The sequence below is a fragment of the Talpa occidentalis genome, unplaced genomic scaffold (genome assembly GCF_014898055.3).
Source record: "Talpa occidentalis isolate TD23 unplaced genomic scaffold, MPIMG_talOcc4v2.1 talOcc4.4, whole genome shotgun sequence".
NCBI classification, from domain to species: domain Eukaryota; kingdom Metazoa; phylum Chordata; class Mammalia; order Eulipotyphla; family Talpidae; genus Talpa; species Talpa occidentalis.
This window is the reverse complement of record NW_023604295.1, coordinates 88610526-88626541: the sequence shown is the minus strand read 5'-3', so window position 1 is coordinate 88626541 and position 16016 is coordinate 88610526. Positions and strand designations below refer to the sequence as shown.

The window sequence follows — 16016 nt, the reverse complement described above, 5'->3', positions numbered from 1 at the left end:
GGTATTTTTGTGTGCCCAGTCTTATCTCGCAATGTTCCCTGAAAAAAAATGGTGTTTTGCTTGATTAATGTGATCACTTGTCCTTGTGATTTCTTCTTTTGAACACTCTGCCACTGTCTTTGATTGTCCATCAGTATGTATACATCAGAGGAATGTTCTAGACAGCCACATTCTAAAATGAAAATTTTTGAGTCTTATGTTACTGCTTCTAACAGCTGTCAAAATAATTCATGCTGACATTGTATTTAACAGACTTGCCTTCAAGTCAGATCAATGTTGGGAGCAGCATGCAGTGCTGCAAAATTAGGTCATTAATTGAGAAGTAAGTTCAATCCTCCTTGCATTTGCAGACTAAAACTCTGAGGTAAAAGGGAACCGAACAATCAAAGATTCTGGAATCTTCTTTCAAACCTCCATCAAAATGTCAATTTAGCTATTTAATTCTGAGTTCTTAAGAAGAATTTCATTATTTAAAAGTATGGTGATATAATGCCTACTCTGAAAAAAAATCACTGTAAAACATTCCAACATTAAAATGTATCACTCTTAAAAAGGGAAAATTCAAGTGCTGAATATGTTACATTGGTCATCTTTCAAACACTCAGATGTCAACTTTTTCAAATGACTACAGAAAAATCTGTTGTTACTCTCAAATGTCAACCAGCATGGTCCTCATAGAACTAGCATACAGAATTACCTCATGGTAATATGTTAGAGAGAAACAGAAGATTCTCAATGACTTAGAATCTGGGAACAGAAAAAAACAATCTGGTGTTTAGAACCAGATTGCCAAATGACAGCATCAGCTGTATTATCTATGTGCCTAGGGGTTGCCCTTCCAAACTAATTTTAAGAACAAATTGAAATTGAACTGGAGCCATGCAAAGTAGAATACAGACATTTGTGAAGATTCATACCAGCTAAATAGTAAACAAGTTGTCATAAAATATCAACATTTTCTTTTTGAATTGATTTTGAATTAATTTATATTTCTGTTAGTATGGCATTTTATACTATTAACACTTATATATTAAAATCCTGCCCTTTCTACAAAAGATTTTAAAGAGCTTTAATATTCCATTACAGAATTTTAAAAATAGAAATAGTTCCCCATTACGTTGAAAACTAGATAAAAATAAATATTTCTCTTATTTTGAGCTAAAGGTAGAAATGTACATACTTTGTTTTCAATAAAATAAAGATGCTAAATACACATATAAAATTAGTAATTTATTCATTTAATAATTCAAATACTTGGGAGTTTTTTTCTCTAAAATCAAGCATTTAATGCACAAATATAAGAACGAAACATTAAGATGGGCTATAAGAATTAATAAAGATAAATGTAGATGTAAAAACAGGTTGATTTATTTGGCATTATTCCAATATGCTTTCTCATTCTTCTGTCCTGATTAATTGCCCTCAGCAAGGAACTGGAGCCTAGTTATGCTGTTTTCTTAATTCCTGTTGATGGAGTGTTAATATAAGGATAGAAAGAGAACAAACCACCTTTTAACTAACCCATTCTTTATGAGTTAATCAATCATAACTTGTCCATTTTAATTATCTCCCTAATTCCAAATAGAGATATGTTTGCAGTTTCCAAATATTTGCATGATTAAAGATGTTTTCCTTGTTTCAATAAAGAACCTCAAATTGATGAGTAAGGTAGTAAGATTTATGAGAAGAAGTTGTCCTGTTTATCTCCCAGTTGTCAAAAATACTGGTATGCAATCAGTAACAAACAACTTTCCCACCAGAGATATGCAAACTATGCCCCTTAATAGTGATAATCATGTTAAAATACATGTATATACCAACATCGGTAGATGCCAGAGCAAAAGATCAGCCAAGAAAATGCTTACTAGTCTCCCTCTTCATATCCACAAAGAGGCAGTTTATTTGAATATTAAATATAATTATACAAGCTAACAGGCCATTGGTGCACCTGGATAATATTTTCAGATTGCTTTTAACTTCCTTGGAGTGATATCAACAGATTGGGTCAGCAATCAGTTATACCCATCAAGTTACAGAGAAATTCTAGCTACCTCACAACAACTGGACAGTTAATTTATGAATAAGGAGCATGACAGCAAGCTCTGGAGAAGCCACAATGGCAACAGCCCTTAGTAGACCTCCGCAAGCCCCAGGATGGGACCCATCATAACAAACCTCCACGGAACCTGCAACAGACGTTGTTGAGTTCCAGGATAGGTCCTTGAAGCATCCCCATAAGCAGTAAACTTCAGCAAGTCCTATGATGAGTCCTGGAAGCAGACCCTCCAAGGTAAGACTGATGTAAGAGCTCAGGAAACTCTGTGAAGCTTATGGAAGCAGAACTTCCACAGGAGGCCTTCAAATCTCAGTGAGCCCTGGGACAAGTCCTAAAATCAAACCCACTAGTGATAGCCTCAGCAGTTAATACTAAATAGTAAACAGGGGCTACTCAGGTAGCCCCAGAAGTACATGGAAGCAGTTTTCACCACAGTAGGCCCTGGCAGATTTAAGCCAGCCCAGTAATAGCCTGGGACCAAATAGTAGCCTTCCAAAGTAGGCCCCTGTTGACTCCAGTGAGGCCAAGGGAGCGTTCTGGAAACAACTCAGACCCTGTAAGTCCTAGCCCACAGTAGAGCAGGCCTTGCCAAGGGGAGAAGATGTGACAGAACCTAACAGAAATAACTGCAGGGCCTAGTCTCCACATGCTGTGGCTCTTGAAGCAACACAGATAGCCTTTCAGATAATATTGAGATTGATTATCCTTTGGTCAGTAGAGACCATTGCAGACTTCACTAAGGTTGTCATTGAGGATATTCATGCTACATTTAGCAGGAGGTAAATGGAGAAAAGAACCTGTGAATAGTGATGTTGAGTAGGAAACAATCTCACCACATCAGCTCAGTCAGGGGAACTGGGAGGAAGGGAGTGGAAGTTGGGTAGATATATTCTCCCTGAAAGAGGGGAAAACCTTATAGAGGAGCTAGGGTGATATACACAGACTGGGTTTCCAGTATAGATAATAGCAGAATAGGCTAAAATCAATCCTCATCTAATCCTCATTCCCTCTTCCCATTCCATGGTTCTGGTACTTACTTTTTGAGGTGTACTCAGAGCATACGGACTGGTGAGACTTTCATTCCAAACACCAGAAAGGAAGGTGAAGAGGGTACCACAAACATAAGGCAATCCCACCCCAACTCATTCTCACTAATATCTGAATTCCTCCTAGTCTCTTATCATGCTGAACACTCAGCAAATACAAATCACATCTGAGTATATATAGAAGCAAGAAAAGGCATAAATAAATAAATAAGAAAGACACTGAAGATATAAAAAATAAAATAAGGAGACATCAAAAGTAAACCTGGTAATATATATCTATATATATAGATAGATATAGATATATGTAAATATATATGCATATACAGATATATATGTGTATATATATATAGATATACACATACATACATACACACATACACACAAAATAGAGGACTGCAAAGGAGGATGTTATCGCAAGGAGAGAACAACTCTTCAGAATCCAAAGTCAAAAAATAGGAAGATTATATTAACCTATCAGATAGAGTTCAGAACTGCTATAATAAAAAATCTCAAAATGGCAAGTCAAAATAACAGGAAACTCAGAAAAGCAAGTCAAAATAACAAAAGAGAAAAGTAAGTCAAAGAAATATGAGAGAACTCAGAAAAAACAAGCTCATACAACAAAATTCAGGGAAAAAACTAATGAGCATAGAAATAAAATCAATGCACATAATAAGGTAGAAATTGAAGCTTTAAATAAAAAAAAAAAAAAACAGAAACTCAGGAGGTAAAGAGCTCAAAAATGAACTGACAAAACTAATCTATATTAAACCTTGGGACTATGACTGCAAAATTGAAAATGCTGAAGGGAGCAAGGAAGAAAGAGGTTAATACAGGGGAGAGGACCCCAATAACCTAGGGTAAAGGATTATGGGTACTTTCTATGGTTGGGATAGTGTGTGATAACATACATCTGAAGAGGTGTGAACCTATCCCCTAATTCATATTTAGTATTGTAAACAAACCAATGTTACTTCATTACAGAAAATAATAAATAAATTTTTAAAAGCATAGGGGATGTGAGGGCCTCCCTGGTGGCACAAGGTGTTAAGACACAACTTATGAAGCTAACTGCCGCCACTGCAGCACCAGACCAATCCCCAGATAGGGAGCTACACACATGGTGCAGCAGACCTGCTGCTCCCCTCAGCAGTGTATTTCAGTTGATCTGGCTGTTCTGCTCCCCACTCTTGTCTCTGGTGAATCACTCACCCCCCGCATCTCTGGCCTGTACCCCAGTTCTTGCATTAATAATAAAAATAAATCTTTAAAAAAAAAGAGAGAATAGGGGATGTGAGCAGAATTTGCACTGATTGACTGAACATATCAGTTATTTCTGTACTAACTTCCCATTTCAGAGCTTCCCTCTTCCATCACCTAAAATACTGTTATATTTTTATTTTTTAAAGATTTATTTATACAAGAACTGGGGTACAGGCCAGATGCGCATGAGGGTGAGAGGATTCACCAGAGACAGAGCGGGGAGCAGAACAGGCAGACTGAAGAAACACACTGCTGAGGGGAGCAGCAGGCAAGACAGGAGAGGTCGGCCGCGACATGTGGGACCCTCGCCGGCAGGCCAGGATCGAACCAGTGCTGCAGAGGCTGCAGACAGCTTCACAGTGTGGCACTCAGCCACTTGCACCACCAGGGGAGGCCCATTGTTATATTTTTAACGTCGGAATTTGTTAGAGTTTTTGTCTGGTTTTATTGATATGATGAAAGGAATTTAGAGAGAAAACCAATCTAGAATTCAAACAGGGAACTTTCATTACAGATTACACAATAGGGAAGGATAACTGCCCTGACCAGTCTGAAAATGGCAGGGGTCTTGGTTATGAGGTTAATAAACAGGGCAGGGAAGTAGAGAAGTAGTATATTGACTTACTAGGATTTTGTGGTTTTCAAAACAAGGTTCTGGATAACTCAATAATATGAAGGCAAGGACCAGGTTTCAGGGGCCCTATAACAAATTGAAGCAACAATGTTCTCCTTTCATAGTAAATGGTCTTGCATATGATGCATAGAATATGATGTTGAATATAATGATGTTGATGTAGGAGTTCCCAGATTATAATTTTTATATAATTTATTTTTCAATTGATTCTCCAATAGGAATAAATACATGTACAAAGTTCTTGAATTCCTCCAAGTTCTTAGAGGAATTAGTGTTCTTAACAGAAACAACACATTCCTTGATTTATGGCTTTTCCTGGTATTATCTGATCCTCCAACAGTGAGGAAGAGTCTTCTATTTACCTCTTCTCCTTCAGTTCCAGGCAGCACCCAATTTGAGAGAATTGTCTTATTCAGAATCGGCAGTTGACCAATTGATAAATGCCAGATTCTAAATCAAAGAAGAAAGATGCTAAAAAAAAAAAAAAAAAAACCTACTTTCTTAATGTGTCTGTCTAACCACTTGCCTGTCCAGCACAACAGGATTTGAAAAGAAAGAATCATGCTTTTTCTTCTTTAACTACTCAACAGAATTTAGCCCAGTGACCTTAACATTAAAAATCACAGTAAGTCATTTGACCTTGAGCAAAACACAAAAATCCACAAGGCCAAAGCTTTAAGTTAATGTGATTCCATTTGTGAACTCAGTCTAGAGTTTCCCAAAATGTGTTCCCAAAATCACTGGTCCTAAGTGACATTTTTGAAGAAAATTTTGCATCGCCCAAAACACTGGAATGTAACAATGGTCCTAAACCTTCTAATTTTAGCTGGACTTGGCTGACCAGGCACAATCCACAATACCGGCAAGTATTAAGAGATAGATTTGGAAAATGCTGTATCCAAGTCCCTTTTTGAAGATTTTAAAAACATGTTAAAGACTCCAAGAAGCCCTACACCAAAGGAAAGTGTTTCTTTTAATTTAAAGCAAAAACATTTGACCTCAGAACCCTTTCCTATTTAATTCTATGAAACATGCTTGGGGAAATGATTTTCCAGAAACTAAGATAGGATGAGTTGCAACACCACAGGGCAGATTACAGTGTCAGAAATCTCATACTGTTACATGAAACACAAACAGACACAAAGGTGCCTCGTGGCTTATTAATCACCAAAGCTGTGTATGTAAAAAGATAAATTTAAATATATAAATATGAGATAGGAATCAGAATTTCAATATCTATGGAAGACATATAGCAACTTAAAAAGACAAATTTCAATTACTAATTGCCCTCCATTTGAATTTACAGAACATCAGTTAAAATAAACTCATAGTTTTTTTTTTTCCCTTGGTCCATTATTTGGTTCCCCTATATTCCTCCTATAAGTGAAACCATCTGATATTTTTCTTTTTCCTTCTGACTTATTTCACTGAGCATGATCCCTTCTAGCTCCATCCATGTTGCTGCAAATGGCATTAGCTTGTCTTTTTTGATTGCTGAATAGTATTCCATCATAAATATATATAAAATAATAAAAAATAAATAAATCATAGTTACACTATCTTTGTAGCTCCAAGTGCAGATCTATTTGTAAGTATGTGACCAAAACCTACTCAATCAGCACACGCCATAATCTTAACTGCAAAATTGTCTCAAGGATAAAAAGGTTCATGTGCTAAGTGAGTCCACTAAGATTCAATTTGAAGATTTAGATTAGAATTTAGGGGAAGAGGAAATGATCTTTCCAATAAGATTACCAACCCAGTGACCATCCTGTTAGCAGGTGGCAGAATTGACTAAAACAGGGAGACCCAGGTTTGAACTTGTGAAGCCAGTACCATTGATGAACTTTTCAGTTACATGAATAGAGTCTCTCTTTCATTTAGCTAGTTTAGACAAGGTTTATCATGGACAGTAGAATTGTCCTAGACCCCCTGTTGAACTCTCTGTTGAACTCCCTATTGCCTCAGGCAAAGTAAAATAGTCAATATTGAATTTTTTGTGTGTGTGAAATCTTTATTTCTATCATGTTGCTTTCTGCCACATGAGGTACAATTGGAACATAACCATAAATGTTGACAGTTTTACCTGTAGTTTTAAGCTGTAAACACATTTACCCTGATTTTTTTAAGTTGTTCCCACCATAGTTCATTTTTATAGCCATAATTACTATATCTGTAAAGTTGGGTTCACACTTCCACTAAATTTGGCTGGTTTCTGCCTTAAGTTAAAATTCTCCTTCACTTAACTTTGATCAAATCCAATGTATGGTTTGATAGACTTCTTTGAAATTGCCATCTCCATAGGATTTGCTAATGATTTAGTCACACAGGATTTGTTAACTTTTATATATTTCCCAGAAAAATATAAGACACAAACAAACTTGTTAATTCAATTGATATGAAAGGAAGTTACCTGGATTTCTAAAGCAGACAATGATGGTTATGGAATTTGTTCAATTGTTTGGGTCTAGTACCCTGGGTAGGTATGGCTGTAATCAACATTGCAGATTGGTTTTATCATGTTGCCTGGAATCCTAATGCAATTTCTTGTAATTAAATGCCACATTAGAATAATTGAATGGATTTGGCCCCACCCCTGTCAGATTACTGAATGACCAACAGTAGCAAACTCATGGAAAAAGTCACCGGAAGTCAAGAGTGGAAATGTAAAGTACTTAGAATAACAAGATAATCTTGGGAAAAATCAAAGTTGGAGGACTAACATACCATCTGAACTGAAGATTTATTGTATAGTACAGTAATCAAAAATTTGTGGCAGTTGTACAAAATCAGACAAATGGATCAACGGGACACAATAGAAAGTGTAGAAATCATCCCATACATATATAACCAAATGAATTTGACAGAAAAAACAGAGTAATTCATTGGGTGAAGGAAAAGTCTTCCCAAAAAATAATGCTGGATTTACTAGATATACATATTAAAAGAAAGTATGTTGGCCCATATCTGACACTTTACATAAAGACATAAACTATAAGCTCCCATAAGAAAACTTAAGGCATTTTTTTAATTTAAAATAGTTTTACTTAATTCATGTCCTGTTTCACAGAATAAAGCCACAAGTAGCTACTACTACATACTCACTAGAATTGCAAAAGTTAAAGATTAGTAATAATAAAATGTTGGAAGGAATTCAGAATAAGTGGATACTAGTAGAAAATTAAAACAGTACAGCCACTGAAAAATACATGTCAGAATCTTTTAATGTTAAACACTTATTTACATTATTTAGCAATTCCACTCTTAAATAGTTACCTCCTCTCAAAAGGAGAAAAATATGTCAACCATAAAACTTGTGCAAGAATGTTTAATTTTAGTTTTGTTCATAACTCACAACTAAAAATACTACAAAAACTATCAGTAGGAAAAATGGATAATTTGTAATATATTAATAAATGGAATACTACTTGTTAATGAAGAGAAAAACCAATATATAAACAAAAATAGTAATAAATATCAAAAACTTTATCTTGAATGAAAGAAGTCAGACAAAAAGGAGTATATAAAATATGACCTCATTTACATGAAGTATTAGTACAGGAAAAATTAATGTGTGAATCTAGAAATCCAAATAGTGGTTGTCTGAAAGGAATACAGAAATAGATTGGAAAGATTCCCCCAAGGAATTTCTTAGAGTAATGTTTATTTCATAGGTTACACACTTGTTAAAACTCATTGAACTTATATTATAAAATTAATTGTATATAATTTTCAATTCAAAATGAAAAGACTTCAAAATAGGCTTTATTCAAACTCATTTATTTCCAGAATATTCAAGGTCTAACAACTAAATTAGATCATTTGAACTTGAGATTGTTTGTTCTACTGCCACAGGTGTTAAGGGAGATATCCTCTCATACTTTACACAGCTACCAAGGCAATAATGATAGAAAAATCATTAATCAAGACTTGATAATACCTGTTAGTAAGAAGAAAACAAATAACACCCCAGTATATAAAAGGAGGTGAAATTAATCCAAATGACCTAATCAGGCACAATGTTGGTGTTCTTGGTTCTCCTGTCTGTGGCTCTAGCTTCCACTCACCATGCTGGTGAGCACTTTGAAGGGTAAGTAAGCAGTAACTTAAATGAACAAATCCTTCTTCCTTGCTGGCCCCCAAATTTGAATGCACTGCTAAATTTTCTCTGTTTCTGCTACTATTTTTTACCATCCAGTGAGAAGGTGTTTCGTGTCAATGTTGAAGAAGAAGATCAGATTAACTTACTCCAAAAGTTAGCCAGCATCACCCAGGTAAATGACAATTTTATACTATGGATTTGCTGCACACTAACGTTATTTTGTTTTTTTTTAAGATTTATTTATTTTTTATGCAAACAAGAGCTGGGGTATAGGCAGAGGTGCAGGAGGTGAGAGGATTTCCTGAGACAGAGTGGAGAACAGAACAGGCAGACTGACTGAAATACACTGCTGAGGGGAGCAGCAGGTGAGACAGAGAGGTCAGCTGCACATGTGCATTAGCATCCCGGCCAAGGATGGAACTCATGATAGGGTGGTGGCGGATAGCTTCATAGTGCTGTTTTAACCCCTTGCGCCACCAGGGATGCCCTGCACCCTAACTTTAAAATCTTAGATTGCACTGTGATGCCATCAAATAAATATGACATGAAAAGTTACCTATAACATTTTTTGACAAGACAAGAAATAAAAACCCAAAAAGCATTTAATGCTGCAGTGCCTTCTTTAGATGTCTAATTTAATTGCCATAAGTCCTAGAGTATTATAAATCCACAGGAACTTTTAACAGTTGACAAAGCATGACAACTGGATGGGTTGGAACTATAGCAAAGGTCAGAGAACATCTAATACACAGTCACTTCCCTTCTAAGACAAAAGAGAAAAATGGTCTACTTGGATATTACTAAAAAAACCTGGGCTTCTGTCCAACTTGAAATTTATTTTCACATGCCATGTATCATCTGCTCTCTTTGATTTCCTTTCATTCCAAATCAAACAACTTCCTGACCTTGGTTCCGGCTCTTCTACTTTTTATATCATGGAAGTTGTGAGCGGGTGAGATGGGGAATAAAAAGTCATGAATGATTTCCATACTTTACTTTCAAGAAACCAAAATGTCTATGCTACTTTAGCATCCTCTATATATGGGCTAAGAACTGTTTTATTATATATGTAATATATATGTCAGAAAGCTATTACTTACCACACAAAAAAATTCACTTGAGTAAACACTGTTTTTTTCATGAATATATAAATCAAAATAATCTGCTGGCCTCTAAATATCTGTCTATCCATCCACATATTCATTCTCTATTTATCCATCTACCCACCCGTCCATCTATCTTTCTCTTTCTACAGTTGCTTTTTTAGTATAGATGTGGAGGGGAAAAAATAAGACTGTAGAGAATGCGATGATCTGAAATAGGTTCAAATGTTTAGAACAGGAGTGAATATAGAGTCATGTATTCCTGCCTTCTATGCAAATACATTTCCACCATGGAATGGAAATAGTATTTCTGGTTGTTAGACCTAATAAAACCCATTTGAGTACTTTCAAGGATAGTAGGAATTCCACTTTTCAGAGTAGCCCAACTGCCTTACAAAATTGTTATACTGAGATGAAATACACCTTCTCTAACTTTGACCTAACTGATCCAAACATTTGGCTTACCTTCAAGATTTATCTGTTCCAAGATTTCCATCATTTCTCTTAGCACCGGTTTACAGACACTTGATCATTTGGTCACCTCTAAACATAGCTCAGGATTTCCATCCATATTTCTTTTATAACATGTAGCTCTCAGAAGAGACAATGGATCTCCAAGTGTGTGCTGATTGATACATATTGCGGAACCAGTGTCTGCCTTCATTTGTGAAGGAGACAATTATTAATGGGGCCAAAGATTCTTTTCAACATCTTGAACAGGTTGGAGAACATTTTTAATTTATATTAAGCCTATGGCAATTTGAAACAATTTTGTTATTTTTTTCCCCTTGAATAACCCTCAGCAAGGTATTCTTCCTTTTGTGTTTGCCTAATTGATTTTTTTTTAATCTAAATGTAGGATTTTAGATTTACCCTGTTAAAATTGATCTTGATAACCTATTTTATTTATAGCAAGTTTAGGTCATTTTAAAAATGAATCCATTCATCCAGAAAAATAATTCTTCCCCCTGACTTGCACATTCCCAGTAAGCTTGATATGCATACCTTCTTGACTTTTATCTTTGTCACACTGATACAGAAAAGTATTAGTAAGTCAGGGATCAGCAGGGAATTAGAGGCTTCCTTCATGGTACATTCATGCAATACATATTTATCATGGGGTCTCCAATGTTCCAGACACAGTGTTAAGTACTAAAAGTGATACATTAACCTATTCTCCTTTGTAAGTTCAACTTGCCACATTATTGGGGTGTTACCTACTACTAACACTGCCACTTTTCAGCTTATAAAGTAGAATATAAAATGCAAAGATTTGGTCAAATACTTTGCTGAGAGCCAAGATTCAGAATTCTATCTGGCTGTGGCCTCTTCCAGTAATAAGATAAAGTTAATTGAGCTGACTTATTCTTGTTTTAAACTGTTCTAGCTCCCAAGGACCACTACTTCCTTTATAAGCATTCACAATCCATCTGCTTCCAGCTTACTCTGCAGTTTTGCCAGATCCCTGCCATGCCCCGAAGAATTCCTACTTCTGGGATTCACCTGTTTTCTTGTTTATGAAATCCAAATCTTGCCCCCTCAGGGATGCCTTCAAACTCTGACTCTTCCAGGATTACTGAGAAAATGCTGCAATCACATCTGTGGTATCTTTTTAGTTATCAGAAATACAACATTTTGTGGTGGTCAAGAGCAAAGAATCTGGACTCAGACTACCTGAGGGTTCAATTCCTGGCTCAACCACTTACTGGACTTTGGACACCTCTTTGGGTTTCAACTTTTTCATTTGAAAAATTAGGAGAATGATAGTTTTTATCTTATAAGATTGTTGTGATATTTTAAAGTATTACTATAAATGGAACACTAGAAATTTCTTATACAGTAAAAACTATGTGTTTGTTACTGTCATCATTGTATCTGGGATTTTACAAACCAACATAATCACCTCCCTCCTCATGGACATTGGGCCTGAAAGAAGGCGTTTCTGCTATGATTATAGCATATGGAAAATCATTTATTTTCATCCTTAATCCTTAAATCCCTTTTCATCCTTAATTCTATACTAAGGATTTTGTTTTATATCCTTGCAATCAGGATTCTATGTCTCCATTCCTTGGAGACAGTCAGCATAAAAACTACTTTGTCTTCTCTGTACTTTTTGAACTCTGCTTCTGTAGGATAAGGTGAATATTTATGCCCAAAATAACTTAGTGACTATCTTCTGATATTCTTATGACTCCCACTGTACAAGTAAGTTCCTCTCTGTTAACTGGAATCAGACCTAAAGTTGCGTCCTCTCCCAACAAGATAGGAACATTTCAAGATAAATGAATCCTATCAGATTTCCAACTTATAGTCAAAAAAATGTTAAGAAAAAGTTGTACAGTGTGTGCAACACCAAAGACACTCATTACAAATATTTATTCTTTTATATATGCATCTTATTCCTAAAATTATGTAAGTTGGATACATTACTTCATCATGATTTTATGTTAGTTTTGTGATATGTATTAGGAGGACTCTAGATATTTGCCATTTGAATGATTAAGTTGGTAATTGCAATGTTATCACTTAAAAATATTACTTTGTCTTCCAACAAATGTTCTTTATGTGTCTGTCACTCATATTCTTGGAATTAGAATTCTTAACCACACTTTAATAACTTTTTAATATATAACTCAGTTCCTCACATCTTACATTTTATTTACTCCACTTGCATATTTCAAACCTAGATATAATTCATAAGATCTTGATAATTACTGAAATTCACATGTATTGTCTTGTGCTAATATTTTCAGTTTATCATGTATATGCATTCTTGAGGCACTGGCAAACAGCGATGAAGACAAATAATTGTTCCAGGTTTTTGGTTTCATTTCTTCTAATAACTACTGCACACTAATGCCAGTATAGTTAAATATACACCATATTTGTTCGAAGCCACGGTATGAGACATTGTGTATTTGCTTACCAGTTTTCTCCATGCCAAACTGAAATTTTCAAGTAACCTCAGATTAGGTCTGTAAGTTTTCAGTTAAGTATATTTTGGAGATTTCTTCAATCCATTTTAAAGAATCCTCCATTCTCATGTGTAATCTTGAAGGTAACACTATCTATTTATCCTCTTTTTCAATAATTGGCAGAACCAAAACCAAAGGCCAAGAGGTTATCAAGTTAAGAAAGCAACCTTCAGGTTAATATCAGAAAGAAAATTTCTCATAAGGCATTTAAGCTGTTCTGAAATGGTACTAAATGTACTCAAGATTGTGTTAGAACTGTCATCAAGGATATTGTATTGAGATTTATTAATTTGAGTAGAAAGCTGGCATCTTGACATAGGTTTTTCCAGAGCCAACACTTAAGCAAATATTCAAGGACAAATATTACACTTGAGAACTGCAGGGAGCTCTTGTAGAAAAATGGAATGTGATACAAAGAATAAAAGGCAGACAACAAAGGGAGCACTGTTAAACCAGCTACATAGGGATTGACTTGGGGTATAATCCTGCAGGGATACTTTAGGAAAGGGTGCAAATGACATGCTTCAGAATTATGTTACCTAAGGAAGGAGGGAATTGGATTATTTAGTCATCAAATTTCCAGGGTCATTGGTTGAGCACTTCTTTGGAAAGAGTTATTTATCCATCTTGCCTGCCTGAAGCAGTCAGCTTGTTTTTTGTTTTTTTTTTTTTGTTTGTTTTTGTTTTTTTTTCCAGTTCTAGAGGGAAAGAGCTTTCATGCACAGAGTTGCAGATCTTGGCAGTGAGGAGTCCCTTGAGCAGTTTGTGTTATGTATGGGGAGGGCTGTCAAATTGTCTACAGATGCTTAGAGGGCTTTATGTGCTTTACAAATTCCAAACCTCTGGGTCTATACTAAAGACACCACTCCCTCTGTTAGCCCATCTTGGAATGACAAGTGTCTATTAAGAACACGAATTCAGAGTCAACTTTTTAAGATTTGTTTTCTCCTATAATATGCTTTTTTATTGCCTTTCTATTTGCAATGTTTGCTAACTAGAATTCATTACTACCCCTTTGCTTTCTCTACCCTTATCACAGTATGTCTTCATACTTCCTCCACTATCGTTTAATCTCTCATCTTTTTCCTCTCATCTTTGACTCACTAGATGACTTTTTGTAGCCAATTCATACCAAATCATCACTACTCTCCTTTCAACACCTTACTGCAACAGCACTAACACTTTATTTCCTGGAATCCCTCCTGATGTGAGCTGAGTGTCCCTGCATCCCATTACCCTGACAGTTTCTATGACCCTGATTCATGACTCAGTACCCACTGGATTTCTATAGTGGTTTGAGGACTAACAAGATAAGATATTGGCTCCTGCATTCTCCACAGGTATATCTATTTTTTTATTTAAATTTTATTTTTATATTCCCCATACAATTACAACCCTCTTATTTTGACCCCAATCTCTCCTTTCCCCACCCCCCGCCCCCCATAGAGTGTCTCTGGTTCATAGTTATTTGTTGATTTTGATATTTTCTTTCTTATAGTTATTCTTTTTCCTGGTCCCTTATTTAAGTTTTCTAGATTCCTGCTATGAGTGAGACCATCCGGTATTTTTCTTTTTCTTTCTGGCTTATTTCGCTGAGCATGATCCCTTCCAGCTCCATCCATGTTGCTGCAAATTGCATGTGTTTATCTTTTTTGAATGCTGAGTAATATTTAATGGTGTATATGTACATCTTCTTCATCCAGTCATCTATTATTGGGCATTTGGGTTGTTTCCAAAGCTTAGCTATTGTAAATAGTGCTGCTATAAACATAGAGGTGCAGATGTTCTTTGGAATTGATGTTTCTGTGTCCTTTGGGTAAATACCTAGGAGTGGAATTGCTGGATCATATGGAAGCTCTATGTTTAGTAGGTCAGGAAATCTCCACACAGCTCTCCATAGTGGTTGGACCAGTTTGCACTCCCACCAACAGTGCAGGAGAGTTCCTTTTTCTCCACAACCTCGCCAACATTTGTTGTTGCTAGTTTTTTTAATATGTGCCATTCTCACTGGTGTAAGATGGTATCTCATTGTAGTTTTGATTTGCATTTCCCTCCACAGGTATATCTAAAATTAAGTCATCTTAATATCGCACCTCATCAGGTTCTATTAAACAACCTCTAAATTTTCCCAAACTCCCAAATTTACAAGCAATGGTTCTAAACCACCTGTCAAATTCCCAGCCTGAAATAGTCCATAAACATCTAAATAGGGTTTGGGTGACACAGGGGGGCAGAGAAAGAGCCAATAGCCTGTTCACTTCAGGCTTCCAGGTCAAGAAAATTATAGGAAACAGACACCTACAAGTGACAGCATGTCTTCTCTTAATATTTTTCCACAGGAAAAGGAAATTTAAAGCCACATGTCAAAAAGAAAAAAAATTAGTATCATCAAATATGTCATCTTTTTATTTTTTGTGTACAATTTTCTCTAAAATCTCCCCCATGAGGAAAAAGGTCATAAGAGATTTGTCCACTAGTGTATTCCTAGTCTCAGGTACAGAGCCTAGCACATAGTAGGTTGTCAATAATAGCTGGTTAATAATTGAACAAATGAAAATATCAGTACATTACTGAATCCTCCCGGGTATTTAGTTTTTTGCCATGATGCCAAGATGTCCATTGTGAAAAGACACATGTTCCTGTCTGATATATTCTCCAGAGGCAAGGGATGCTCCCAGTTCCACATATAACTGTGATATATAGCTTTGAGTTTCAAGATAAATGCATAAAATAAGTCCATTAAAAAGTAAAGCAGAAAACTCAATTTCACTCCATTAAATTTTGTGATGCTAGTTAATTCATCATCATTCATTCAGCATATTTATCCTTTCCCA

General features: G+C 35.7%; 1 protein-coding gene across 1 annotated transcript in view; it reads left to right on the top strand.

Moving 5' to 3' along the window:
* Positions 1–9018: 9018 nt before the first annotated feature.
* The window catches only part of CPB1 (carboxypeptidase B1), a 32184-nt gene continuing 25186 nt past the window's right edge, over positions 9019–16016 (top strand). The window contains exons 1-2 of the mRNA XM_037524653.1: positions 9019–9089; positions 9198–9273. Coding sequence (XP_037380550.1) covers positions 9019–9089; positions 9198–9273 — 147 coding nt within the window. The remainder of the gene's footprint in view (positions 9090–9197; positions 9274–16016) is intronic.